The sequence below is a fragment of the Centrocercus urophasianus genome, unplaced genomic scaffold (genome assembly GCF_019232065.1).
Source record: "Centrocercus urophasianus isolate 14NV4802_14NV808 unplaced genomic scaffold, USGS_Curo_1.0 seq_72, whole genome shotgun sequence".
NCBI lineage: Eukaryota > Metazoa > Chordata > Aves > Galliformes > Phasianidae > Centrocercus > Centrocercus urophasianus.
In genome coordinates this window covers 26,708-51,791 of record NW_024885333.1, presented here as the reverse complement: position 1 = coordinate 51,791, position 25,084 = coordinate 26,708, and the positions used below count along the sequence as shown (strand labels likewise).

Sequence of the window (25,084 nt, the reverse complement as noted above, 5' to 3'; positions counted from 1 at the left end):
TTAATGGGTGGTGCCAACGGCGCAGACATGGCGGGGTGCGGCACGAGTTCGTGGTTTTCGTGGGATCATGGAGTGGTTTGGAGTGGAAGGGACCTCTAAAGGCCGTCTGCGCCCACCCCCTTCAGTCCGACCTCTTCTGTGGTTCTTAGAATGATCGTTAAGGACCCTTCCAACCCAACCGTGCTGTGGTGCAGTGGCTGATCATTAAGGTTGTAGAAACACAGAATCGTTTGCGTTGGAAGAGACCTTCAAAGGCCATCTGGTCCAACCCCCCTGCGATGAACGGGGACACCCGCAGCTCCGTGAGGAGCTGAGAGCCCCACGCAGCCTGGAGGAACGGCCGCGCAGCTCCAGGATCGGCGCCGCTGCCCGCAGGACCTGTGCCGGCGCCTCCCCACCCTTAGAAACCACCCCACCATAGAAACACCCTTCCTTCTACCCTGCGTAAATCTCCCCCTTTTAGTCGGAAACCTCTTCCCTCGTCCTATCACACACGCACACTGCTGAACAGTCCATTCCCGTCTCTTACAGCCCCATTCCCGCCCCATTACATCCCGCACGCCGCTCTCATCTCCCCGCCCCGCTGCCCCCCCGCAGCTCCCGCAGTGCCGCGCCAACTACATTTCCCATCGCTCCCCGCGCCCCATCGCGCTCTACGGCGGTTCGGACTACGTTTCCCATCACCCCTTGCGCGTACGGTGGCCGAGGGGGCGCTGCGCGCGTGACGGCGCGGCCCGGCGCTGCTCGCCAAGATGGCGGACGAGGAGGGTGAAGGGCCGCCGCGCTCGGCCGCGGCCCCGCAGCGGAACGGCGGCGATGAAGGAGCCCCGGGGGGACCGCGGGTGGTCCGCATCGTGAAATCCGAATCCGGATACGGCTTCAACGTGCGGGGTCAAGTGAGCGAGGGCGGGCAGCTGCGGAGCATCAACGGCGAGCTGTACGCGCCGCTGCAGCACGTCAGCGCCGTGCTGGGCGGGGGGGCGGCCGACCGCGCCGGGGTCCGCAAAGGAGACCGCATCCTGGAGGTGTGAGTACGGGGGGGGCCGCCGCCGGGCCCGGGCTGCGGGGGAGGGCGGGTGTGGAGGGGGTGTGGTGGCTGCGTCGGTGTTGAGGGGGCTTGAGGGTGGGGGTGGGGGGTCCTGAGAGAGTTCTGGTGCGGCGGAGGGGGGTCCTGAGGGGGCTTGGGGGGGAGCCTGATGAGGCTGAGGGCTTCCTAAGTGCGCTGCGGGGCTTGGGATGGACCCTGAAGGGTTTTGGGGGGATGCCGAGAGGTTGTGGGGATGACCTGAGGGGTCTCGGGTTGTACCCTGAATGGGCTGAGGGTTTTGGGGTAGTCTTGAGGAGGTTCTGAAGGGTCTGGGGGATTGGAAGGGATGTCCTGAGTGAGCTGAGAGGTTTGGGGTGGGTCCTGAGAGGAGGAGTCGTGGGGGCGTTTGAGGGGCCTCAGGGGTTCTGAAGGGCTTTAGGGAGTTCCTGAGGGGGTTCACACAGGTCCTGAGAGGTCTGTGGGAGTCCTGAGAGGACTGAGCACACTGGAGTTTGGGGACATGTAGAAGGGGTTATGGGGTCTGGGCCATTTCTGCACTGAGGCTGTGGGAGGGTGCTTCATAGAGGAGGGTGCTTTGGATGAGGGGTTGGAGGCTGGGAGTTTCCCACAAGGATTTAGGGTCACTTGGGACTCCCCACATCTCGTGGGGGATCATTCGGGAGTGCTGTGTGCACCCCAAAGAGGGGTCTGAGTCTGCTGTTCCTCTGTGGGGCTCTGCATGGGGCGGTGCTCCATTCCTTGCACTGGAGGCATTTATAGGGGGCTTCCCCTCTCCACCCCACGTGGGGCTTTTAGGGACAATTCAGGGGGTGCTGCGCCAGTGGTGTATCTGAGAGCTCTGGGGGATCCTTTGGGGTGTGGGGATGCCGTTTCCATCTCTGCTGTGCTGACATTTTGAGGTTCCCTTTCTTTATGGTGTGCAAGGATTCTCCCCTCAGCAGTGAGCTCAGGGACAGCCCTGGGGTCCACGTGGGCGCCAAGGGGATGGGGTTGAATTGCTGCTGGTTCCTGATCCTGACCCCTTGGTTGTTCCTTGCAAGAATTACAGGGAATGTCTTCCCGTAGAAATGCTTCGGTGTGTTGAAACCCCTCCTTTCTCTTTCCTAAAAGATCCCATAAGTGTTGATTTTGTGGGCCAGCATCAGGCACATTGCCGTGCAGCTCTTCGGGTTGGTTCTGCCCGCGCTGAGCAATCTCTGCTGTTCTTTACACTTTTGTACTTGGTGCTGAGTTGGTTAAGCTCAATTACTTATTAATTACAGGGATTTCCCAGCAGCAGGAATGCCTTGCTGCTGGGCTCTGAAGGACAGCACAGGGCTGGAGCTGGCTGTGCCCTGCAGCAGGCCCTGGGATTCGGCTCTTCCCAGTGACCCAAATCCATCCCACTTTGATTTTCTGCACAGCAGAAGCGTTTGGGCTGAATTCTGCACCTGGAGGAGCGACGTGAGAACAGCTCTTATTGACCCAGGGAAATATCTGTATGCGTTGCAAGGTGCCAGGTTGGAAGAGCTCTGTCTTGTGGGAGATGCTTAAAATGCGGTCTGTGAAGGAGGCACAGGACCGTAGGGGCTGGAAGGGACCTCTGTAGACCCCCTGAAGCAGTGCCCTGCAGCACGAAACCACCATCCAGGTGGGTTTGAGTGTCTCCAGAAAAGGAGACCCCGCAGCTCTCTGGGCAGCCTGTTCCGTCTTGCTGAGGAGTGGGATTTCCTCTCCCTGCCCATCGCCAGAGCGAGGCCACTTCCTCGTTTCCCCGTGGATCATCTCGTAGCACCCAGTTGGCTTTCACCCTCGCCCCGTATCGACTGTCGTGCTCGTTAGCTGCGATGCCTCAGTCAGCTCGCCGGCCCTGCGCTGCCTGTGTGTTCAGCAGGACGTGGGCATTAATTAGAGTCCAGCTCCTACGAGTCAGACCGAGCGCTCGTGAGCCGAGCAGGAAACAATAAAACAGCCTCCCAAAATAGCTCTGGTTTCCCGTCCCTTGCGCCGTGGCAGACGGGGCTCCAGGCTCTGTGTTGTGGTTGTGCTGAGCAGCCTGCGCAGAGCTAGGGGACACGGGTCTTGCTCCAAGCTCTGCCCAGGGTGTGGTGGAGGTTCTCTTTGGGTTCCTGGGCTCTCAGAGTCCTTCCTCACCATCCACTCTACACTCCTGCACCTCAAGTGCAGTTCTTGCTTTCCAAGGTTGGTTTTGCAACACATCCATGGCACACTCTCTAATCTCCTTAGCTCAATGTGTGTTTGTGGGTGTTGAGGGCATTGGAGTCAGACAATGAGAGCTCATTTAGTTCTTGATTATCACCCTGAATGACAATCATAACTAATCTCGGTGGGGAGGAGCTCTGTGCTGCTGCTAGCTCTGTCTGCAGGGAGCTGGTTCAGAACAAGTCGGTGAGGATGTGGTTCACGATAACAGGAGCTCAGTGAGACCCTGGTGCGGGTGCGATGCCGCAGGGTCTCCTTCCCACCCATCCTGCAGAACAGGAGAGATGTTTGGTGTATTGCTGACAGGCTTTCCACACTTCTTCTCTTCAGACTTTGGCACGGCATCGCCCCACCAGCTCTTTAACGGGCGAGACGTCCACGTGGTTGTGCAGAACCTCTGCTTTGTCCTTTAGGAAGTGAAACTCTTTTTCTTCTCTTGGCCCAAAGTCGGACGTTGCGTGTCAGTGTGGCCCAGAAGAAGCTGGTGCTGCCTGGGAAAGCACGGAGCTGTTTGCAGGGGGGACGTGGCAGCTCTGTGCTGCTCGTGCGAGGGGCGTGCTAGCAGAAAACCACGGGGCGGTCAGCAGGCTTACCTGCACCAAAGGCTTTAAGGATGTCTCCTTAAGCTCAGGTGGCTTGGGGAGCATCCTTTCTTTTTCCTCTGGACTCCCTGGTTCTCACTGTGGCCCCATCCCTCGCTGTGCATGAAGCTCGAGGGACGTCCAAGGAAAAAGCTGCAAATTGATGTCTTTTCTTGCGGGAGATAACAGCGGTGGGTAAATGAAGAGCCCTCGCTTGCTGGCTTTCCCATTAAGTGTGCAATTAAATAAATGAGAGAGCCTTTTTATCTGCCTTGGCTTAACACTTCTGCAGTCTATTCCGATAGAATGCTGTGTGTGCTCATGGGGATGAGTTTAATTACTGAAGCTGGAGGAATTCAGTGTCTGCTGCCTCTGCTCCATCCCTGCAGCCAGTGTGCCACACTCAGCATCCCACACCGCTTTCCTCGTGTGCCTTTCCTTGCCATTCCCTCTCTCTTTTCCACCGTTCCTGAACTTCCCTCGAGGAGGGGTTGGTGGGGTCTGTGAGCCAATACAAATCCTTGCTTTGATGTTAGCTTACGAAGCTGCACCCAAAGCTCCAGCTGCACCCAAAGCTCCAGCTCGGAGCTGGTCATGGGGCTCTTGGCGGTTGGCTGCGCTCAGGGTGTGTGGAGTCACTGTTTTGGTTATTGCTCCTGCTGCAGCTGGCATGGGCAGCATTGGGAGCTGTCTGCTGTTATGTTTGGCACAGGTTGAGCTTCTGAAGCGTTCGGATCCTAGGATGGCTTGGGTTGGAAGGGACCCCAAGGACCACCACGCTCCAAAAATGCTTTTTCTTTTTTCAGCAAGGCTACATGTTAAGTCAGTATTTCGTTTTCTTTTAAGTGATATTTAGTCGTGGACCTTCGGAAGCATTGCTGTTCTTTGCCTCCTCTCAGAGTGCTTAAGAAGCGTTCATTTTCAAGGCATCATTGCTCATGTAATTGGAGCAGATGAATGAATGGCGGTGCTGCAGTTTGCTAGAGCAGAGCATATAAATGTGCAGAGAGGTATTAAACTTCCTTAAGGCGTCCTAGGAGGCTGCTGTGAAAGTGGTCGTTCTCCCAGGCTCCTGCTTTCTTCTGCACAGAAGTGGGAACGTCGCTGGAACCTTACTTGGTGATTCTTTCTGAGGTTTATTTATGTTTGGAGGAATGCTGAGCGAGGTCTGGGCTTTGTAGCCCTAAGAGGAGAGTTGGCTTCCATCTAGGAAGAGCATTGGGGTGATAAGAAATGGGGAAATACTGCCCTTCCCAGAGCAGGGAGGGATGCTTTGCTGTGCCCGTGACTGGTAAGAACTGATGTGCTGCAGGAGATGCAGAAGTGCACGGAGCTGCTGGGGGTGCACTGAGCTCTGTGCTGGAGCTGAGGGTCAGGGGCTGGGAGAGGCTCTGCGTGGCGGAGGCCGCGCTTGGAGTTGTGTTAAGGTCCTCGTCTCGGGGCAGCGTCGCGCAGGCTTTCCGCAGCCAATTCCCTTCCCTTCTCTTGGCAGGAAATTTGAAGTCTTCACAGAAGACGAGTCGTTTGGTGCACGAATGGGAGGACTGAAATGCTCTTCTGTGTGCTAGAGCTTCCTTAACATTGGTGTGTTGGGGAGTTCTGCTGCATCCTTGGGATTTAACGTGGGATATCCCGAGAGTTGGGGTCACTGGTTTTCAACTGAAAGAGGGAAGATTTGGGTCAGGCGTGAGGATTGGAATCCTTTACTCAGAGAGAGGACAATGAGGCTGTGAGTGCCCCATCCCTGTAGGTGCCCCAGGCCATGGATGGGGACCCTTGGCAGCCTGAGTGGGTGGGGAGCAGCCAGCCCATGGCGGGGTGGTTTGGGGTGTGAGGAGCCTTGCAACCCAGCTGTTCTGCAGTGCTGTGGTCTGTAGGTCCCTTCCAACCCAACCACGCTGTGATCCCATGGTTCTCTGAATCGCAGAGCGTCCTGGGTTGGAGGGGACCCAGCAGGATCCAGGCAGTGGGAAGCCCTGACGGCTGGGCGGTGGCGGCGGTGGCAGCAGTCGTGCCTCAGCTCACAGCACCGTGCCGCAGCTCTGGCTCTGTGCAGCTCTGCTGATGGCCCTGGGGAGCACGGTGTGCTCAGAGGTTGGACCGGGTGATGTCTGTGGGCCCCTTGAGCTCCATGGGGTGAGGAGGAAGCCGGGTGCTGACAGAGGTCAATGATCGGCGTCTGAGAGTGGAAGGAGCAGAACCTCGTTCCTGCTTTTACCACATCTGCCTTTGGCTGGAGAAGTGACCTCACAGGGGAAGTTGCTCTCTGCGCTCCGTCCCGCAGTGGTTTGCAGTGAAGTTCTCCTTTTGGCCCTTCCTGTGCGGTCTGGGGTGTGATGGGGAGGGGCTGGTGGGTGGATTCGGTGATCCTGTAATGAGTCTGTGATCCTGTGGGTCGCCGTGGTGGTGATGGGTCAGTGGTTGGACCTGATGATCTTGGAGGTCTTTTCCAACCTTTCTGTTTGTGTAGGTTTACCTCTGGCCTGCTCGGCATCCCCCAGAGCTGGACAGGGGGTTGGAGCTGGGCAGGGTGAGGGTAGCACCTGTGGAGTTGAGTTCTGTTGCCTCCAAATGGAAGCAGGAGCTCTAAGAGAAAAGCACCCAAGCATCCCAGGAAAAGCAGATGGGCTGTTGGTGTGTTGTGGCCGCACTGCACGGCTGGGCTCCCCGCAGCTCTGCACACAGCAGCTCTGCACACAGCAGCTCTGCACACAGCAGCTTCTTTCCCGTTCCCTTTCTCCCCAAGGTTTGTGCAGGATTTCTACAGGCAGAGTTGCTATGGTGACTCTGTTGCAGAGCTGCCCTTGCCTTACAGGGGCTCGGCTGGCAGAGCACTGAGGTGAGCGGAGCCATCAGTCTCTGCTTGCAGGGAGAAGTCCTGCTTTGGGCCGCCCGAATCCCACGCGGGCAGCAGTGCTGGAGGACTCCACAGCCTGGCTTTAATTCCACTGAATGGAAACAATCTCCCATTGGGATGAGTGAGCAGCACGTGAGCCTCGCTCAGCTGGAATGAATGCGAGTGCCGCTCCCGCACGGCGCTGTGTTGCAGTGAGGAATGGCTCCATTTCGCTGTGACAAGAGGGGGTATTTCCCCAATTCTCAGCTCTGTGGCATCGTTACTCCACTGGAAGAGCTGTGCGTGGCTCTTGGGCCCTCTTAGCACAAAGAATCCAGAGAAGACCCACAGAGGTGTCCCTTCCCATTGTAGGGGTTGGAATGAGACAGGGTCTCTTCCAATCTAAAGCATTCTCTGGCTCTGCAAAGCCCCTAAAGAACTTCTGGCTGTGGTGGAAGCTCCTAAACAAAGTACCATAGCAGATAACTCAATAAACTGTCAGTGGGAGAAATGGATGAAGCTTCAACCTGATGTCGTGAGAGCAGAGCAGTGCAGCTGGGCTCTGCTTGCTTCCTGGCAAAGCTGAGCTGCAGAGCTACTCCCACCAAAGCAGAACTTGCAGAGTTTGAACATGGGAACTACGTGGGCTGTTTTGGTTTTTTGGTGTTTTTCTCGCTTCTCTCTTGCTGGCGTAACCCACAGCAGGAAGGGAGCTGAAGCCATGGAGATGTCAGTTACCTTCTGCTGGTGGGGAGGCAGATCTGCGCTGGATTTCTGGGCTGGCTCTGAGCGTCCCCTTAGCCTTGCTGATGGCTTCCCCACTGTCTTACAGGAACGGGGTGAACGTTGAAGGAGCGACACACAAGCAGGTGGTGGACCTGATCCGTGCTGGGGAGAAGGAGCTGATCCTGACGGTGCTGTCGGTGCCTCCCCACGAGGCCGACAACCTCGACCCCAGCGACGACTCCCTGGGGCAGTCCTTCTACGACTACACGGAGAAGCAGGCCGTGCCCATCTCCATCCCCACCTACAAGCACGTGGAGCAGAACGGAGAGAAGTTCGTGGTTGGTACTGGCCGGACGGCGCTTCCCATGCATGGGGCTCTGTGCTGCCTGGGGGCAGTGGGTGGCAGTGGTCCCTTTGTGCCTTCAATAATTCGAAAATAACTCATAATTTATTGGCTGCTTTTGATACTGACTTGTTTCGTCTCTGCTTGGTTATTCTTTTGCAGTTATTTCTTGTGCGCTGCAAACGTTTTTGTTAATAGCACTAGTATAGAAGATGAGGTAGGAAGCCGTAGTTCTGCTCGTGTGAGCTTTTGCTCACATTTGCACTCATTTTACACCAAATGTTGAGGTGAGAGGAAACAAATGTCCTGACATGCTGCTTCCCATCTGGGAAATTCCTTTTTCCTTTCATCATCTTCTTCCCTCTGGAGAATATAGGGGGAAATGAATTAAAGAAAGGTGCCCAGCTTGCAAACCTCAGGGCCCTCATCCTGCCCGCCCCGCGCTTGCTGCCTGCCCTTGCTGGGGGAAACCCCAAACCATAGGGGTTGGAAAAGACCTCTTCATTGTTGCAGAGCTAGGCTGGGGCTTTGCTGCTGGGAGGGTGCAGGGTGATGCTGGGGGGCTGTAAGGGGGCAGAGGAATCTGCACTGGAGCTGCTGCTCTCTGCACCTCCCGACCCCATTGCAGCAGCTCCTCCTCTCTCAAGGTGGTGCTGGAAGCATCGAGCCGTACTTCTCATTGCAGCTCTAGCCCTCCTGGCTGCACTCTGAGCTGCTCCTCTCTGCTCCCCGCAGGTGTACAACGTTTACATGGCTGGCCGGCAGCTCTGCTCCAAGCGGTACCGTGAGTTTGCCATCCTGCACCAGAACCTGAAGCGGGAATTTGCCAATTTCACCTTCCCACGTCTCCCTGGAAAGTGGCCCTTCTCCCTGTCGGAACAGCAGCTGGACGCCCGGCGGCGAGGGCTGGAGGAGTACCTGGAGAAAGGTATGGAGCTGAGAGTGTGAACTGCACAGCATCACAGTCCCAGCACCGCAGGGGTTGGAAGGGACCTCTGGAGATCCCCCAGGCCAACCCTAAAGCAGGTCCCTGCAACACGTTGTCCAGGTTCGCATCCATGTGGGTTTGAATCTTTCCAGAGAAGGAAACTACCCTGTGCTGCTCTGGGCTCAGTTCCAGGGCTCTTCCACCCTTGTGTTCACACAGAACTTTTATGGCTGAAGCGCTGAGCTCCATCACTTTGTGAGCGCCGCGGTGGGACGTAGGTCAGGTTCTCCTCAGCCCACACAGCTCAGTCGTCTTCCTCCTCCGGGCTGCAGGAAGGGGCAGGCTGGTCGTGTTCGGATGCAGCATGATGCGCTTCGGCTCCAAATTATTTCCTGAACTTGACCTGAATTCCCAAATAGCTCCAGTCCCTCTGGAATGACTATTTATGAAATCTCACGCCGCTTTTAAGTACAGCTGAAACCTCCGTTGGCTGACTGCCTGCAGCCTGGGCTTTGCCCGGGGGGAATATCCCACACTGCTGCACTCTCTGCTGGATGCCAGCCCACGTGCCCCAGCTCACTTTGAGAAGGCTCTCCCTGCCCTTGGCTGCCTGCGGAACAGCCCGGCGTTGTCGCCCTGTCCTTCGGGCAACTCCTGGAGGGGCGGCTGCCTCCCCTGGGTCGGCCCCTGACTTGTGCTCTGTGTCCTGCAGTGTGCTCCATCCGCGTCATCGGGGAGAGCGACATCATGCAGGAATTCCTGTCGGAGTCGGATGAGGTAGGCACGTGGGCAGCGTGCTGCAGCTCTGCTGTGGTGGAGACTGCACCGGGGAGCAGGGACGCTGCCAAAGCCACGTAGAAAGCAGCAGCAGAAAAGCAAGGCTGCCCCCTGAGCCCTGCCACAGGCTCCTTGCCTCACACCTGAGCAGGGTGCCGCTTCTTTCTGAATTCCCCATTGCAGCCTGAAAAGGGATTCTGTTGGGTGTAATGGTATACAAATGATCACATTAATTAGCAGTGCAAGGCGGTCAGTAATTGGTCCATGAAGTTCCTGGCTCAGCCTGAACTGGAAGGGGTGACCCCCAGCCCCTCAACCGAGGGCCTTGCTGATTCCTGTCCTCTTTTTTCCCTTTCTTCAGAATTACAACGGCGTCTCAGATGTGGAGCTTCGGGTAGCATTACCAGACATAACAACAGTGACAGTCAGAGTCAAAAAGAACAGCACTACAGACCAGGTGTACCAGGTGGGCTGCTTTATCTTCTTTGGAACATGAAGGATGCGTGCGATCCATGCGCTCCCTGAGGCCCTGGAGGTGTTCAGTGGCTCCTCTGCCCCTCCTTGAGCACCAGCGTTGTGGCAGGGAGGGTGGGAGCTGGTGAGCCCCCACCTCACACTGTGCTGAAACAGCATTTCCTTGGCTTGGCTGCAAGGACAGAGCGAGGGACGAATTAGTTGTCCCCGATAACATCTTAAAGCTGGCGGATAGCTGGGAGCACCGCAGCTCTAACACAGCGTGCCTGGCGCAGGAGTTGTGTGCGTCCTGCGCCCATTCTCCTTGCTGTCAGCAGCTCAGGGTAGGCAGTGCTCGGGGGCAGCCCACGCGGAGCTGGCCCAGCCCTCCTGCTGCGCTCACCCCACCTTCCCTTTGGTTGTTCTCCAGGCCGTGGCTGCTAAAGTTGGAATGGACAGCATTACCGCCAACTACTTTGCCTTGTTTGAAGTGATCAATCACTCCTTCGGTAAGTGCCGACAGCAGCCAAGGCAGTGCTGGAGAGCCCTAGGGCGCTCCTGCAGCTCTCATCTGCACTCACAGGACGAAGAGCCCTGGAGGAACGGGGCAGGCACAGCACTGATAATGAGAAGCCCTCAAAATCTGATGGCTTTGGGGTTTTTTTTTGCTGCTGTTTGACTTTCCTGTTCCTAAGCTGTTCAAGGAGACACTTCTGTTGAGCAGATATGTTTTACTTTGGTTCAGAGAGAGGTGGTGCCCAGCATCACTGAAACATGGCTGGAGGTCGGACACAAGCAGCATCTCAGCGCAGGGCAGAGGGGCTGCAGAGGAGATGGGATTTGCTCTGTGCACACGTAGAGCTGGGTCCAGTCTGCAACAGGCCATAAGCTGCAGCTTGCCATCTCATCTGTCCTTCAGTTTCTGATGGGATTTGGGGTTGGAATGTGGGATTTTGGCACTCAGTACTCTCTCCTTCCATCTCAGCTTGCACTAGGGGCTGGCCAGGTCTTGGTAAGCTCTGATCTCCCCCAGCTTTGTGGTGGATTCACTAAACCAACATTGTCCCCAGTGTGGCAGTTGTACCACAGCGTGGGAGCGATGGGTTTGTGTTCCGCTGTGGTGGGTTCTGAACTGAGCATGTTTCTCACTCCTCGCCAGGTGCTTTTGTTTTCAGGTGTTAGCACTGGGACAGGGCTGTGCTGGCACAGCATCACACAGACTCCAACCACAGCTATTAGTTCCTCATCCTTGAGTGCTGTGCTCCTCACTCTGAAAAGCAAAAACTCCACTTAGCCTTTCTCCCTTGCACTTTCTGGACACTCATGGGAACATCTCCATTTATTCCTATCTGGATAGGCTCCGTTTAATTTCCCTGGAAGCTGTTAGCTCTGCCTGCGGTGAGGTGGTGGCCTCACCCTTCCTTGATCCATCACAGTGAAGCTCCGAGTGCAGGGCTGGCTGCTGGCAGTGCTGCCAGGAGTCCCAGCTGCACGTTGCTTCTTTGAGGGCAATGCAGAGACGTGGCAGTGTGTGCCCCACTGCGCTGCTGGGACCCAGAGATGGCCCTCACCACTGTCATGGTGTCATGCAGGGGGAAGTGCTGTGAAATTCCTGTCCGTGCCCCGGGGGCCACTGCAAGGGACTGGCAGGGTCCAGCGCCATGGAGGCAGGTGCTGAGTTAAGCTCTGCTTCTTGCAGTGCGCAAGCTGGCACCCAATGAATTTCCCCACAAACTCTACGTGCAGAACTACACCTCGGCGGTGCCGGGGACGTGCCTGACCATCCGGAAATGGCTCTTCACGACAGAGGAGGAGGCTCTTCTCAATGACAACGACTTGGCAGTCACCTACTTCTTCCATCAGGTGGGTATCTAATTGCTCCCTGGGAGAGCTGGAGCTTCGTGCTGGAGGTAAGCCAACCCAGGCTGCGTATCAGGAAAAGTTTCTTCTCTGAAGGAGTGGTGATGTGTTGGAATGGGCTGCCAGGGAGCGGGGGGAGGTGCTGTCCCTGGAGGGGCTCAAGAGCTGCAGAGATGTGGCACTCTGGGGTACGGTTTTGGGCACGGTGGGGTGGGTTGGGGTTGGACTCGATGATCTTAGTAGTCTCTTCCAACCTTAATGATCCTGTGAGCTGCTGGCAGCCAAGGGCCCAGCTCCCACCACGACTGCAGCCGCTGCTCTCCTCAGCTGCACGGCTTTGAGGAGCAGCAGTGCCCGGCCTGGCTGCGTCCTGCTGCCTGGGGCTGCATGGTGGGGCTCACGCCGCCCGCAGCGCTGCCCCTTCCCAGGGCGAGCGGAGGGATCCTGAGTGGCTGCCATCCAGGGGTGGGATATTGTCCTCAGCTCTGCACGAAGCTTTTGGGCGGTGGGGGAGCAGATTTCTCCCTGCTCTGCAGAACCACAATGTTTCTGTCGTTTCACCTGCCCCCTCCTATGCTGCTGCCCTATAGGATGAAGTGAGCCTGAGAAGAGCCGTGTTCTCCCTTGACTGTAGAAAGCCAGGCTAGGATGACCAGCCCAGAGGTAGATATCTGCCAACTTCAGTAAGATGGGTCCTGCTCTGTCTGTCTCCACTACCAAAAATGCTCCCTTGACACTCCAGACTGAGCCAGTACCAGCCCCTGGTCGACACTGAAATAAAGATAGCCGCTGGCAAGCTGTATGGTTTCCTAGACTGGCTCTTCTGTTGGCTGGGAGCTTTGGGAGCTGCCAGGCAGGAGTTGGGGTGCGCAGGGCTGAAGGAAAGGCCGCTCAGTCTGAAGGGTACCAGGATCCCATGCCAGTGCTGCCCTCCAGCAGCACGGTGGGCAAAAGCCAGGGGATACCAAAGGCAAAGCAGGATGCCAAGCGCCAGATGTCCAGGTCCATCCTTTTCCTCCAGGAGTGTTATTCCAAAGTCCTCCTGGACGGAGCTCGAAGGCTCATGATGGCCCTGGGGTGTGCTGATGGGATCCTGCAGTCTGACTGCTGGGTTTTCTTTCCTTTTTTTCCCCTTTTTTACTTTTCCCTGTTTAAGGCTGTTGATGATGTCAAGAAAGGCTACATCAAAGCAGAGGAGAAGTCCTACCAGCTACAGAAGCTCTGTGAGCAGAGAAAGATGGTCATGGTGAGTCGTCCCACTTGTCCTGCTTTGTTTCCTCCAGTGAGCACCTTGCAGTGCCATACCCAGCACTGCTCCAAGCAGAGACAAAACCTTGTGCTGAGAGGTGCCCATAGCAGTCCGCCCCCTGCAGCTTCCAGGGAGAGCTGCTGTTCCGCAGTCATCGGGAGGCAAAGGTCTTTTTCTATCCAAAAAGCCCCAGAGGTGGCAGCGTTGGCCTCACAAAGAGGAGTGGATCCCGGCTGCTCGCAGTGCGACTGCAGCGCTGCTGTGCCTTCATTTCTTTGTAGCCTGGCAGAAGTCCAGGGCTCAGCCCACGCTGGGCTCCCACAGCCCATACGCAGCTCTGACATCCCCCAGCACGGACCCTGGAAGCGTCACCTGAGATGCTGAAACCTCTTAATGATTAACCAACAGGAGGACCAGCAAGCAGGCACTTCCTGCACTGGGCCACTTGTGGCTCCAAAGGGAGATGTGGCTCTTGGAAAAGCCACGCCTCCGTGTCCCCTCTTGCATGTTGTGGTTCTGCTCCATGAAAACCTTTCCTTGCAAAGAGAAATCACAGCCCTGGAAGTCCTTGGATGGAGCCCAGTTGGGGAGTCCTGGGACGGGGGCAGCTGTAGGGGATCCCCCAGATGGGGACACGCTTTGGGGAGCCCTGCTGCCCTTGGGTTCCCTGTTTTGGGCTGCAGGGTTCTGAGGAGGGCCGTGTCCCCGTCCCAAGGTGTAACCCGGCGCCCATTTCTCTCTGCAGTATTTGAACATGTTGCGGACGTGCGAGGGTTACAACGAGATCATCTTCCCTCATTGCTCCTGTGACTCTCGGCGGAAGGGACATGTCATCACAGCCATCAGTATTAAGCACTTTAAACTCCACGCCTGCACCGAGGAGGGACAGCTGGAGGTGAGAGCAGGGCTCTGCGCTTAGCCCCATGGCTCTGTAGGAAGCCTGGAGCTCTGGGCTGCGGTCCCTGAGTCCCTTCATGCGGCTTCGCTTCGCCACCCAATGTGCCTCGAGCCCCCCCCGGCCCCCCAGGGGTTCACCTGGGTTCTGTCTCCCCTCAGAACCAGGTAATAGCGTTCGAATGGGACGAAATGCAGCGGTGGGACACGGACGAAGAGGGAATGGCCTTTTGTTTTGAGTATGCCCGAGGAGAGAAGAAACCCCGATGGGTTAAAATCTTCACCCCCTACGTAAGTAGCCCAACTCCTGGCAGGTTTGAGAAGCCAGAACCGCTCTGCATCCGGGTGAAGTGGTGTCACCCAGGAGCCCATCCTGGGAGCAGTGACCTTCAACACTTTGTCAGTGACACGGCCGTTCTGTGGTTCTGAAGGTCCCTCTCAACCCAGCCATTCCACGGCTCCGTGTTTCTGAGGTCCCTTCCGACCCAGCGGTGCTGTGATGCCGTAGTTGTGTGACCTGTAGGCTCCCTTCCAGCCCAACCGTTCTGTGATCCCGTGGTTCTGTGCTTTCGTGTCCCTTCCATCCCAGCCGTCCCGTGTCTCCGTGGGAGCTGCACGGCCCCTGCGCTGCGGTGGGGACGCGGCCGCCAGGAGGAGCCAGCAGCACAGGCTGGGCTTTGGGTGCTGCGGCAGATCTGAGCTGCGCCCACTTTCTCTTTGCAGTTCAACTACATGCATGAGTGCTTCGAGCGGGTCTTCTGTGAGCTCAAGTGGAGGAAAGAGGTAAGGAGCCGTGGCTGCAGGGAATTGCCTTCACCTCCCACAGCAGCGTTTTGCTGGCAGTCGCTCCTGCCTGTCCCCAGCAAGGAGGTTGAAGAGGGAGCAGCGGGTGTTTGAGCTGGCTCTGCTGGGAGCACGGTGTTCTGTTTGCAGAGCTGCAGGGTGCTGTGTGCCACGGTCCAGCGAGGAGCTCCTGGGGTTGGTGGGCTCTGCTGTTGCCCGCAGGTGGCAAAACCTTAGTTCTGTGGCTGCAGAACTATTCAGAGGGCTCTCTTTGCTCAGAGCCGTGCTGTCACCGTGGGTCCATCCTTTTGCCTTTGCCTGCTGGTGCCACCCAGCTCTCTTGTCCTCTTGTCCCCTCTGCCCTTGGCACTCCGTGCTGTGGGGTTGGGAGCTCCTGGGCTGGGCCTAGCATTAGGCGTGAGATGCTGCAGTGGGATGAAGGGTCCCTGCTGTGTGACATCCCTGTCCTTGTAGGCACCACGAGCTCTGGGCTCCATGACCCTGCTGCGTGACATCGCTGTCGCTTTGCAGATGGCACTGCCCCTGCCCTGGGCTTAGCATCACCCTCTGTGTGGCTCAGGGCTGCATCCTGGCAGCAAACTGGGGCCAAAGCTCTGGGGCCAGAGGTGGGATGGAGATGGAGATGTGGAGCTGGTGGTGTTGAAGCTGGAGCTGCATTTCTGGAGCTGGTTGCCAGAGGTGGAGCTGGAAGCGGTGCTTAGTGCTGCTGGTTGTGCTGGGCTGCAAATTCTGGTGGTGCTGGAGCTGCTTTGCTGTGCAGAAGTGCTGCCATTGCCCCTCCTGCCGCTCCCATCTGCCTCTCGCTCCCCTCCCAGCCCCTCAGGCCCCTTTTTTTTATTTATCCCCTTCCGTCTTTTTCCCTCGTCAAGGTGGAGGAGGAGGCAACAGACAAGGATAACCAGAACTGCAGCACAGACACGGTGTGCAGCAAGGTAACGGCGCTGCAGCACCTGCGGGAGCTCCGCAGCGCCGAGCAGCGCCTTCTGCTGCGCCCAGCACGGCTCCTGTCGCACACAGCGCTGCTCCGCGCCCTGCCACGGCTGCAGGCTGTGCTGCTGCGTGCGGCTGTGGCTGCTGCCTCCGGCTGTGTGCGCCTGCGCTGGGCTGCACGCGGCTGTGCTCACTGGGGCGGAACCCCCCCAGAGCCCTTTGATGCTGGCACTGCTGCAGAAGGAGCCCCCGGCCCCACGCATCGCTTTCTCTGCCCCAAGGACGCCGAGCAGGCGATGACAGCAGGGCAACCCCCAGCGCTGTGGGGCGGAGGCTGTGTGTGCGCTGAGCATCCCCTGGCCGGGCCCAAAGCTTTGGGTCCCATTCTGTCGATGCGCATCACAGCTCTGTGGGGCAACTCGCAGCTCCCTGCCTTGGCTGATGCATCCCCCCCCAGCCTCACACGAGTGGGGCAGGGAGCGATTCTGCAAACGGTGAAATAAAGACGGGACGGAGCCCCCCCAAATGCAGCATCGGGGGCTCGAGCTTGGGTTGCTAATAGGCTTGCTCATGGCTGTGCTGTGGGGTGTTTGGTGTGTAGGGAAAGGGGCAGAGCCATCCCAGAGCTCCAGAACACCCCCAGTAGAACCAGAAATGCAGCAGTGGGCAGCAGCGGAGCGAACACAAAGCTGCTGGGGCGCAGCGCAGGCCGCCCTTTGATGCTCCCTTCTCCTCTCTTGCAGAACGTCTTCCAGACGGTGCGGGCACAGCAGAGGGACGCAGCCACTTAACCGCGGCGCAGCAGAGCGTAACCCCCAACCCCAAATTAACACTTACAAATTCTGTTATTGTATTAAAGCCCTTAAACTAAATATTATTAATAATAACACCATTTGTCAACGTCATCTTTGTGGGGCTGAGGAGGGCTCGGCCCCGTCCCCTCAGCCCTGCGCCCATGGACGGCTCTGATCCCATTTTTTACGACTGGAAATTGAATTCATCCATTTGCACTGTTTGGACGTATGTATGTATGTATGTATAAAAAAGGCAAAAAAATCACAAAAAAACCATGAAAAAGTGGTGTGTACTGATCCCATCCCCACACACCTGGCTGCCTCAGGGGCAGCACCGTCGTTAAGGTGCCTTAGCACACACGTCCCTCCGTCCAACCACTCTGGTTTTAAGATTTGAACATTTTAGAGAGAAGAAAAATAAGGAGGGGTAGGGAAAGGAAAAAGGGGAAAAAAGGAAAAGGAAAGGAGGAAAGGAAGAAAAGGGGAAAAAAAGGAAGCAAAAAAGACAAAAAATAAAACAGAAAAAGAGGGGGGGGGGGGGGGGGGGAGGGGAAAAAATTAAGGGAAAAAAAAAAAAAAAAGAGGAGAAAAATAAGAAATGAAGAGGATGGGCGCTGTGAAATGAAGAGTTTGACGCTGCGCTGTTCCGTGAACGGGGGGCGGCGGGGGCCGGAGGGTCGTCGGTGGGGCGCAGGGCGGGGGGCGCAGCTCGCGCTGCCGTCGGACCCGTTCGGGCTCAGCTGCCCGCGCGCCGCCCCGCCGGCGGAGCCCAGACCCCATTTCTGCACGGAGCCCCGTTTCGCCCCAAGCGCCCCCACTGCCGTCCGCCGCGGTGGCATTTGGGCTTTTGGGGGTCGTTTTTCTTTTTTCTTCTGCCTTTTTCCTTAAGGAAACCGAAAGCGCGGCGCTGTAAGTAGGTCAGGAAGCGCCGCGGGGCCCCAGCGCCGTCTGACGGATCCGACAGCGCTGCGAAGGGCGACGGCGACAAACACAAAACCCTACAAGAAACCCACAAAAAAAAAAAAAAAAAAAAAAACCCTAGAAAAAGAAACACGAAAAAACACCCTGCAAAAACAGATCCAGCATTCGGGATTGTTTTGTTTTGTTTTTGGTAACTTTTATTTAGACAGAAAAATAAAATAAGAGAAAAAAAATTAAATTATCCAAAGGAATCGCAATAAATAGCAAATAAATTAAGCGCCGGTGTCGCCACCGCAGACGGCGACTCCTGGGGGTCCGCCCCCCCCCCCCCCCCCCCCCCCCCCCCCCCCCCGACTCAGCGGGGGCCAAAGCCCCCGTAAGGGGGGGGGAGCAGCGGCCCCGCGGTGCCGCTCACGGATTATCTACAGGGAGGCCCCGCGGTGCCGCTCGGCCGGGCTGGGCTGAGGGCTCCGGGATCGTGGGGCACGGGGGGCTGTGGGGCCGGGGTCCGCGTCCAAGGGCGGGGATCCCCCTCTCAGGACGCCCTGCTTTTGGCGCGTCCCGATCTCGGCGCGTCCCAATGTTGATCCACCCCAGTTTCTGTGCACTCCAATCCAAAGCGCAATCCTGATCGCAGAGCATCCTGGTCTTCCTGCACCTCAGTTTTGGCAGATCCCAGCCTCGGTGCATCCCAACGTTGCTGCATTTTGATCTCGGTGCGTCTCAGTGTCGGCACGTCCTGATCCTGGCACATCCCGATGGCGATGCGACCCAACATCAGTCAATCCCAATCCCACTCATCCTGATCTCTCGGTATCCCAGATGCGACGCATCCCGATTTTGCTGCATCTCGATCTCAGTTTTGCTGCATCCAACATTTGGCACATTCCGAACTTGACGTCTCCAAATCCCAGCGCATCCCAACTTCAGCACATGGCAGTTTCAGTGCACCCCATTCTCATGGCATCCCAAATTCAGTGCATCCTGATTTGGGCGCATCCCAACAGACGCAATCCCGGTTTCACTGCATCCCAAACTCGCAGTATCTCAGTTTTGTTGCATCCCCGTTTTGCAGCATCCCAATCTCGGTGCATCCCAGTTTCACCGCATCCCAAATTCAGTGCATCCTGATCTTGGAGCATCCCGATTCCAGCACATCCCAATCTTGGAGCATCCTGATCCCAGTTCGCCCCAATCCCGGCTTATCCCATGTGCAGCCACTCCATGTCCATACAGCTGTGGCCGTGCTGGGAGTGCAGCCCCCGGAACACATAGAAAAGGGGAAACTGAGGCAGGTGGGGGCCGGGCAGAGCGGAGTGGCAGTGTATGTGTGAAGAGGGTCCCGCTTGCCCTGGCGCAGCCGCCCATGGGGTGGTATTTGGGGGGACAGGGGGAGGTGGCCATGTCCCTCCCACAGTGTGAGGTGCCTCCCATGTCCCCAGCTTGGGGCTGGGTTTGGTCCTGTTTGGTGAGAAAGAAGCCCCAAGCGGGGACCTGGGTGGCAGAGGAGTGCCCCTACCCAAAATAGGGGGGTGTTGGGGGGAGTGCTGGGGTTGCTGGGTCCTCCTCCTCAGCCCATGGACTGGGATGGACCGGGAGGGGGAATCCACCTGGCCCCGCGGGGGGGGGCCCATCCTTCCTGAGCATATGGGGGTCTGTGTGCCCCCCCCGGCAGGACCGACCTCCCCACCCCAGGGGGGCTGCTCCACCGTTGGGGTCACCCATGGGTGCTGCGCTGCACTTCCAGACCTGGGCAGGAAGGAGAGGATGGGGGGCATTAAGTGGGGCTGGGGAGGACCCCAATGGCTTGGGGGGCTGTTAGGGGTCTGGGGGCTCACCCCTCAGTAGGGCCGGTTGGCATCTTTGGGCCTCTTGAGCTGCACCTTGAGGCGCTTCATGCCGATCTGGAACCCGTTCATGGCGTGGATGGCCGCCTGCGCGCTAGCTGGATTGTCAAAGCTGACAAAGCCTGGGAACAGCGGGGACATGGGGACAATGGGGACACGGGGATGGTGGTGACAATGGGGATGTGGGGACAGGGAGAACACAGTCACAGTGGTGAAGTGGCCCTGCAGCTGGCCCACGATGTCCCCAGCTACCATAACTCTGTGCCCCTGGCCTTGGTGGCTCCAGCTGCGGTGTCCCCATGGCACTTTGATGTCCTGCTCATGATGTCCCCGTGTCCCTGGACATGGTGACCCCATCTGTGAAGTCCCTGATGTCCGCATACTCTGGCCATTGTGTCCCCATATTCCTGGTCACGGTGTCCACATCTATGATGTCAGTGGACATCCTTGGTGACCCCATCTGTGATGCCCCTTTGTCTCTGACCATGTGATGGTGTCCTCGTCTACAGCATCCCAATGCTCTTACCATGACGTCCCCATACTCCAACCACAGTGTCCCCATGTCTTGGCCATGGTGAGCCCGTATTTCTGGCTCTGGTGACCCCATCTGTGGTGTCCCTGTGTCCTGACCATGGCCATGATGTCCCCACACTCTGACCGCGGTGTCCCACCCCCGGCCATCGCATCCCATGTCCCTACCGAAGCACTTGCTCTGGTTGGTGGCGCGGTCGACGAACACTTTGGCTGAGATGACGTTGCCGAAGGGCAGGAACATCTGTAGGATCTCGGTGTCAGCGAACTCCTGGGGCAGGTGGTAGATGAAGATGTTACAGCCCTCGGGGCCTGCGGAGGGAGCAGCGTCACAGCGGGCACAGGCCCAGGGCACCCCAAAAAACCCCAAACCCAACCCAACCCCGTGCACCCATCCAGGGGGCACCCACAGACTCCAATGGATGACCCCAAAACCACTGCTCCATGGCTTCCCCGTGGCTACGGGCACCCCAAGCACAGCTCCATCGGGTGACTTAGGGGATCCTGGGGGAGTCCTGGGGACTCAGAGAGGGTCCCAGGATTGTGGGGTCCTAGGAAGGTTCTGGGGTGTCCCAATGTCTCAGAGAGTCCTAAGGGGTCGCAGGAGGTTTGAGGGAGTTCAGGACTGGTCTCAGGGTCCCAGGAGGCCCCCAGGAAGGCTTGGGGAAGTTCCTCACCTTCGCGCTGCTGCTGTTGGGGAGGGGGCGGGGGGGCCAGCAGTGGCCCTGGGGGGGCGAAGGCTGGGCTCACCAGCCCATAGGCGGCAGGGTAGGCGGCTGTAGGGGAAATTGGGTCAGCCCAGTACAGCCCAGTGCCTCCCAACACATCCCAGTGCCCTCTAGTACCACCAGAGCTCCCCCAGTGCTCCCAGTGCCCCCCAGTGCTTCCAGTCTTTCCCCAGTGCCATCCCAGTCCTTTACAGGTGTGGCCTTCTAAACCATTCAGCTCTCCCCAGTATCCTCCCAGTTCCCCCCAGTGCCACATTGTGCTCATCCAGTGCCCCCCCCGATGTCATGCAATGCCTTTGCAGCACTCTCCAGTGCTCCCAATGCTTGCTAGTGCCCATCAGAGCCACAAAATGCCTTCCCCGTGTCAACCATTGCCCTCCCACTGGCTCCCAGTAGCCTCCAGTATCCTCCCAGTGCCATGCAATGCCATCCCAGTGCCTTCCAGTGCCCCCTCCAGTACACTTCCAGTCATGCAATGCCTGTCTAGTACACCCCAGTTCTCCCAGTGCCCCCAGTGTCACACAGTTCCTTCCTAGTACCTGCCAGCGCCCTCAGTGCCACGAAGTCCCCACCCAGCTCCCAGTGCCATGCAATGCTTTCCCAGTCCCTCCCAGTGCCCCCAGCGCCCCCACCTGTGTAGTGCTGCATGCCAGCATATGCCTGCTGCAGGGGGTCCGCAGGGGCAGCGGGGCTCTGGGCTGGGGGACAGAGTGGGGGGCCGTTAGGGGAGGCAGGGGGCAACGAAGGGGCAGCTGGGGGGCAGCAAGCACCTGGGAACGGGGGGACCCCTCCGGCGTAGACGGCTTCAGGGGCGGGCGGCCCCGCGGGCTGTGCGGGCACCGGGCTGTACCCATTGACACTCAGTGGGGCTGCGATGGCGGGGACTGGTGTGGCAGCCATGGCCGGCGGCGTGCTGGTTCCTGGGGGACAGCGGGGTCACCACCCTGGCGTTGGCACCACGCCGTCCCCATCTGGCTGTGGATCCATCCCCTGGTGGCCACCACATCGCCATCCCACACGGACGCATCTTTGGGGTCCCCATCCAACATGGACCCAACCCGGTGTCCCCATTTCCAGCGTCCCCATCTCTGGCATCCCCCATCCTTGATGCCCCCAAGCCCCCGTGTCCTGCGTCCCACATCTCCCACCCCAGATGACCCCCACACCCCTGATGTCCCCACATCCCCAAGTGCCACCTACCTGAGGAGGGGGGCAGAGGGGTGGCGATGAGCCCGTTGGGGTTGACCGTGCCCATATGCTGCATCTGGATGGCCATGGTGGCCATGGGGCTGAGGTAGGCCGAGTGGGCGGCCACCAGGGCCGCCTGCTGCTGCATCAGCTGTGGGGACAGAGCTGGCACCGCACACGGCCACCAGGGTCCTTTCCCAAGCGTTGTCCCCATGAGACCCCCGTGATCCAGTGGGTGTCCCCCATTTGGTTGACAGTGCCCAACTTGGGAACCCGGTGTCTCCTCACAGCATCCCGTTCCCATCTCCGACCACGCGGGGCCATGTTTCCCCACTCCACCCAGTGACCCCATCCTGGATTACGGGATCCACCATCACTGGGTTTCACCAGTTCCTGTTGCCCATCACTGCAGTACGGCCATCTCAGAATGTGGGGACCCACCACCTCACCCCATGGGCGCCCGTCAGCTCACCCCATGTCCCAGCGCAGCCCTCCGAGACCATCCGCCACTGATGTCCCCCACCCCATTGCCCTTACCGCACCACAATGTAGGGCCATCCTTTCGGCTGCCACCCCACAACACAACGCCCTCACCCCACGCCCAGGCGCTTACGTCCCCCCGATCCCCATGCCCCCCTACCGCCTGTGTGTAGGCGCTGTAGGCCCCGAACTGGAGTGCTATGGGGCTGAACATGCCGAGCTGGCTCGCCACCTGCTGCATCCTCCGCAGACCCCGCTCTTTCTCCGTGTCCGCAAACTTCACCACCAGGCTGGATGAGGCGCCCTGTGGGGACAGCGATAGGATGGGGAGGGGTCAATCGGAGGGCTGACAGTGGGGTCAGTTGGAGGGATGGTGGGGACGATGTGGGGATGGCACTGAGATAATGGTGGGACAATGGTGGGGATACTGGGAGGGACAACGGGAACCGCGGTGGGGATGATAGGAATCACGACAGGAGGGGCTGGGGGTGGGATGGAGACAACGGGGACAGTGGTGGTGGTAACCATGGGGACAGTGGTGGGGCTGGCAGTGGGGCGGTCAGGGATGGCGGTGGGTTGGTGGCCCTCACCGGCAGAGTACGGCTCCCGTGGAGGGCAGCGATGGCAGCCTGGGCCTCTGCATGGCTCTGGAACTTGACGAAGGCACAGCCTGGGGACAGCGGGGTCAGCAGGGACAATGCCCGGCCCTCCCCAGCCCAACGCACCCTGACTGCCCCCATCCTTGTCTCCATTCCCATCCCCATCCCCCTCCCCATCCTATCCCCAACTCCACTTTCATCATCCCAATCCCCATCCTTGTCCCCACCCCCATCGTCCCCATCGCCAGCGCCATCCCATCCCCAGCCAACCCCTGCCTCCACCCCAACCTCACCCCCACCCCATCCTGTCCCCATCTCCACACAGTGACACCTTTGCTGGTGCCGTCGGGGCCGCGCAGCACTGTGCACTCATCGATGGTCCCAAAGGGTTCAAACATCTTTCTCACATCCTCGTCTGCCTGCTGCTTGCTGAGCATCCCCACAAACAGCTTGCGGTCCTCTGCGGGACAGCGTGGTGACACTGGGACACAGAGATGGACACCCCCTCACCCGGACAAGGGATGGGGACAGTGCAGGGACAGCCAGTGCCCGACCAGGATGGTACTGGGGACATGGGGACGGGGACAAGGGTCCCCCCTCCAGGGACACAGGGACACCAAGATAGGCTGAGACCTGGGATGGGGACATGGTAGGGGGAACGCCTCTCGTGGGGCTGCTTGGGTACAGGTTGGGGACATGGGGACAGTGCTATGCTGGAGCCTCCCCAGGGACTTGGGACACCAACGGGATGGGGGACACGGGAGGAGGACAGGGATGGGGCCATCCCCACCATGGGACATGGGCGGAGGAGGAGGGGACATGGGGACATGTGTGGGGGACACGAGGATAAGGTGACAAACAACACGGGAATGGGGACAGCCACCCCACTGGGGATACTGGGTGGGGGGCAGGGGTTGGCGCCAGCCCTGTGGGGGACATGGGGTGGCCCTTGGGGGGCCCCATTTGGGGACATGGGGGCGGTACCTCCTCGGCTCTCACTGTCCGCCGGCTTCACCTGGATGGGGCGGTTCATCTGGGGGGGCACAGCGAGCGATGGGGATGCAGCCCCCAAAGCTCCCCGGGTACCCCAAAGATGCCCTGCGTTACCATGGCAATGCTGCCTGCATCCCATTACCAGGCAGCGGGCACCATGGCAACGACCACCTTCTCCCCCCCCCCCATTAACTGGGGGGGCTGGGGGGCTGACCCCACCCCCTGAGAGCAACGTGGGGGGGCAGGGAGCAGATGCCCGGTAACCATGGCAACAGGAGGACGTGCTCCATGGCAACCGCCCACTCATCCCCAATTTCCCCATCCCGTTGCCTGGCAACGGCGCTGACATCAGCAGCGCTGCGATAAACAATGACAAGGCCGGAGGGGGGGGAGGGGGTGGATTTGGGGGGCCCCCGAAACCCCTACGGCTGAAGGAGGTGGGGGAGGGGCGGGGGGCGTTGTCCCCATCTCACCCCACTCTCCCCCCTATTTCCCACGCAGAAAGCGAAGGTGCCCCCCCAGCCCCACAACCCCCCCCCATAAACCCCAGTGGCCCCCCCCCCCCTCCCCCCCCGCTTTAATCCTCCTTAATCCCGGGATTATCCTGGGATGGAACTGGAGAAATGGAGGGGGGGGAGCTGCTAATAGGGGCTCCCAGCACCCTAAATCACCTCCCCCCTCCCCCCAGTATAACAGCCCCCTAAATCCTTCCCCCATCTAACAGCCCCCCCCCGTTGGCACTGATGGGGACAGTGGGTGACATTTGTGTTCCCCTCCACATAAAACATCACACTGGGGGCAGCTGCTGGGGCCGTGCCGCTCCTTAATCCCCCCCCCCTCCATCAACCCCCCTCCACCATGCAAATAATCCCACCCCCCCCACCCCATAAACCCCACCAAATCCTCAGATTATCCCAAAGAAGGTAAATCCCAGGGGGCTCTGATGGGGGGGACCTGAAGGGGGGGACAGTGAGGGGAGGGATTGTTCGGGGTGGGGATTGTGTGATGACCTCCCCCTGGGCTTCCAACCCCCCATAATATCTGAGGACCCCATAATTGCCCTCTAGAAATGAGTCTTTGTGGGGAGGGGGGTGTCTAGGGGTCCCTGGCCATAATTAAGAGGAGAATCCACCCAAAATGCTTTGCTCTTCCCCCCATATAAATGGCATTTCCTCTCCACGACCTCTTTTGTTGTCTGTCTGTTGGGATTTTTGGCCCTGAGGGGGATGTTTTGGGATTCCCAATTGGGGGGAGGGTTTCTGTGTACCCCCAGTATTTACACTTGGGAACTCCCCCTCCCCACATTTGTCCCCAGGAACCACTAAACTCTCCCATAAAGAGGTCTTTTTTTTTTTTTGGGGGGGGGGGGGGG

General features: G+C 58.7%; 2 protein-coding genes across 7 annotated transcripts in view; one reads left to right on the top strand and one right to left on the bottom strand.

The window, feature by feature from the left end:
- The first annotated feature begins 752 nt into the window (after window positions 1-752).
- Window positions 753-16,503, top strand: SNX27 (sorting nexin 27). 4 transcript variants are annotated; one of them, XM_042837528.1, is made up of 13 exons: window positions 753-1,027; window positions 7,500-7,731; window positions 8,472-8,664; window positions 9,377-9,441; window positions 9,803-9,907; window positions 10,325-10,403; window positions 11,594-11,757; window positions 12,911-13,000; window positions 13,749-13,898; window positions 14,060-14,188; window positions 14,621-14,680; window positions 15,571-15,633; window positions 16,375-16,503. In XM_042837528.1, exons 1-13 carry the CDS (start codon window positions 753-755, stop codon window positions 16,420-16,422), a joined length of 1,653 nt encoding a protein of 550 aa, XP_042693462.1. In that variant the 3' UTR covers window positions 16,423-16,503. The 4 variants fall into 4 exon arrangements, with proteins under 4 accessions (XP_042693462.1, XP_042693463.1, XP_042693465.1 ...); XM_042837531.1 differs by lacking the exon at window positions 753-1,027 and adding an exon at window positions 7,374-7,396; XM_042837530.1 differs by lacking the exon at window positions 753-1,027 and adding an exon at window positions 7,374-7,414.
- Window positions 16,504-17,718: 1,215 nt separating this feature from the next.
- Window positions 17,719-25,084, bottom strand: part of CELF3 (CUGBP Elav-like family member 3) — an 8,833-nt gene continuing 1,467 nt past the window's right edge. The window contains exons 3-13 of one of the 3 annotated variants that reach the window (XM_042837527.1): window positions 23,704-23,752; window positions 23,051-23,179; window positions 22,711-22,790; window positions 22,281-22,424; window positions 21,653-21,791; window positions 21,223-21,372; window positions 21,085-21,150; window positions 20,402-20,500; window positions 19,893-20,036; window positions 19,185-19,315; window positions 17,719-19,095 (exon numbers count right to left, since the gene is read on the bottom strand). In XM_042837527.1, the coding sequence (XP_042693461.1) occupies window positions 19,188-19,315; window positions 19,893-20,036; window positions 20,402-20,500; window positions 21,085-21,150; window positions 21,223-21,372; window positions 21,653-21,791; window positions 22,281-22,424; window positions 22,711-22,790; window positions 23,051-23,179; window positions 23,704-23,752 (1,128 nt within the window). In that variant the 3' untranslated portion in view covers window positions 17,719-19,095; window positions 19,185-19,187. Of the gene's footprint in view, window positions 19,096-19,184; window positions 19,316-19,892; window positions 20,037-20,401; window positions 20,501-21,084; window positions 21,151-21,222; window positions 21,373-21,652; window positions 21,792-22,280; window positions 22,425-22,710; window positions 22,791-23,050; window positions 23,201-23,703; window positions 23,855-25,084 lie in introns of those variants that run through there. The other 2 variants (XM_042837525.1, XM_042837526.1) reach the window with 2 other exon arrangements.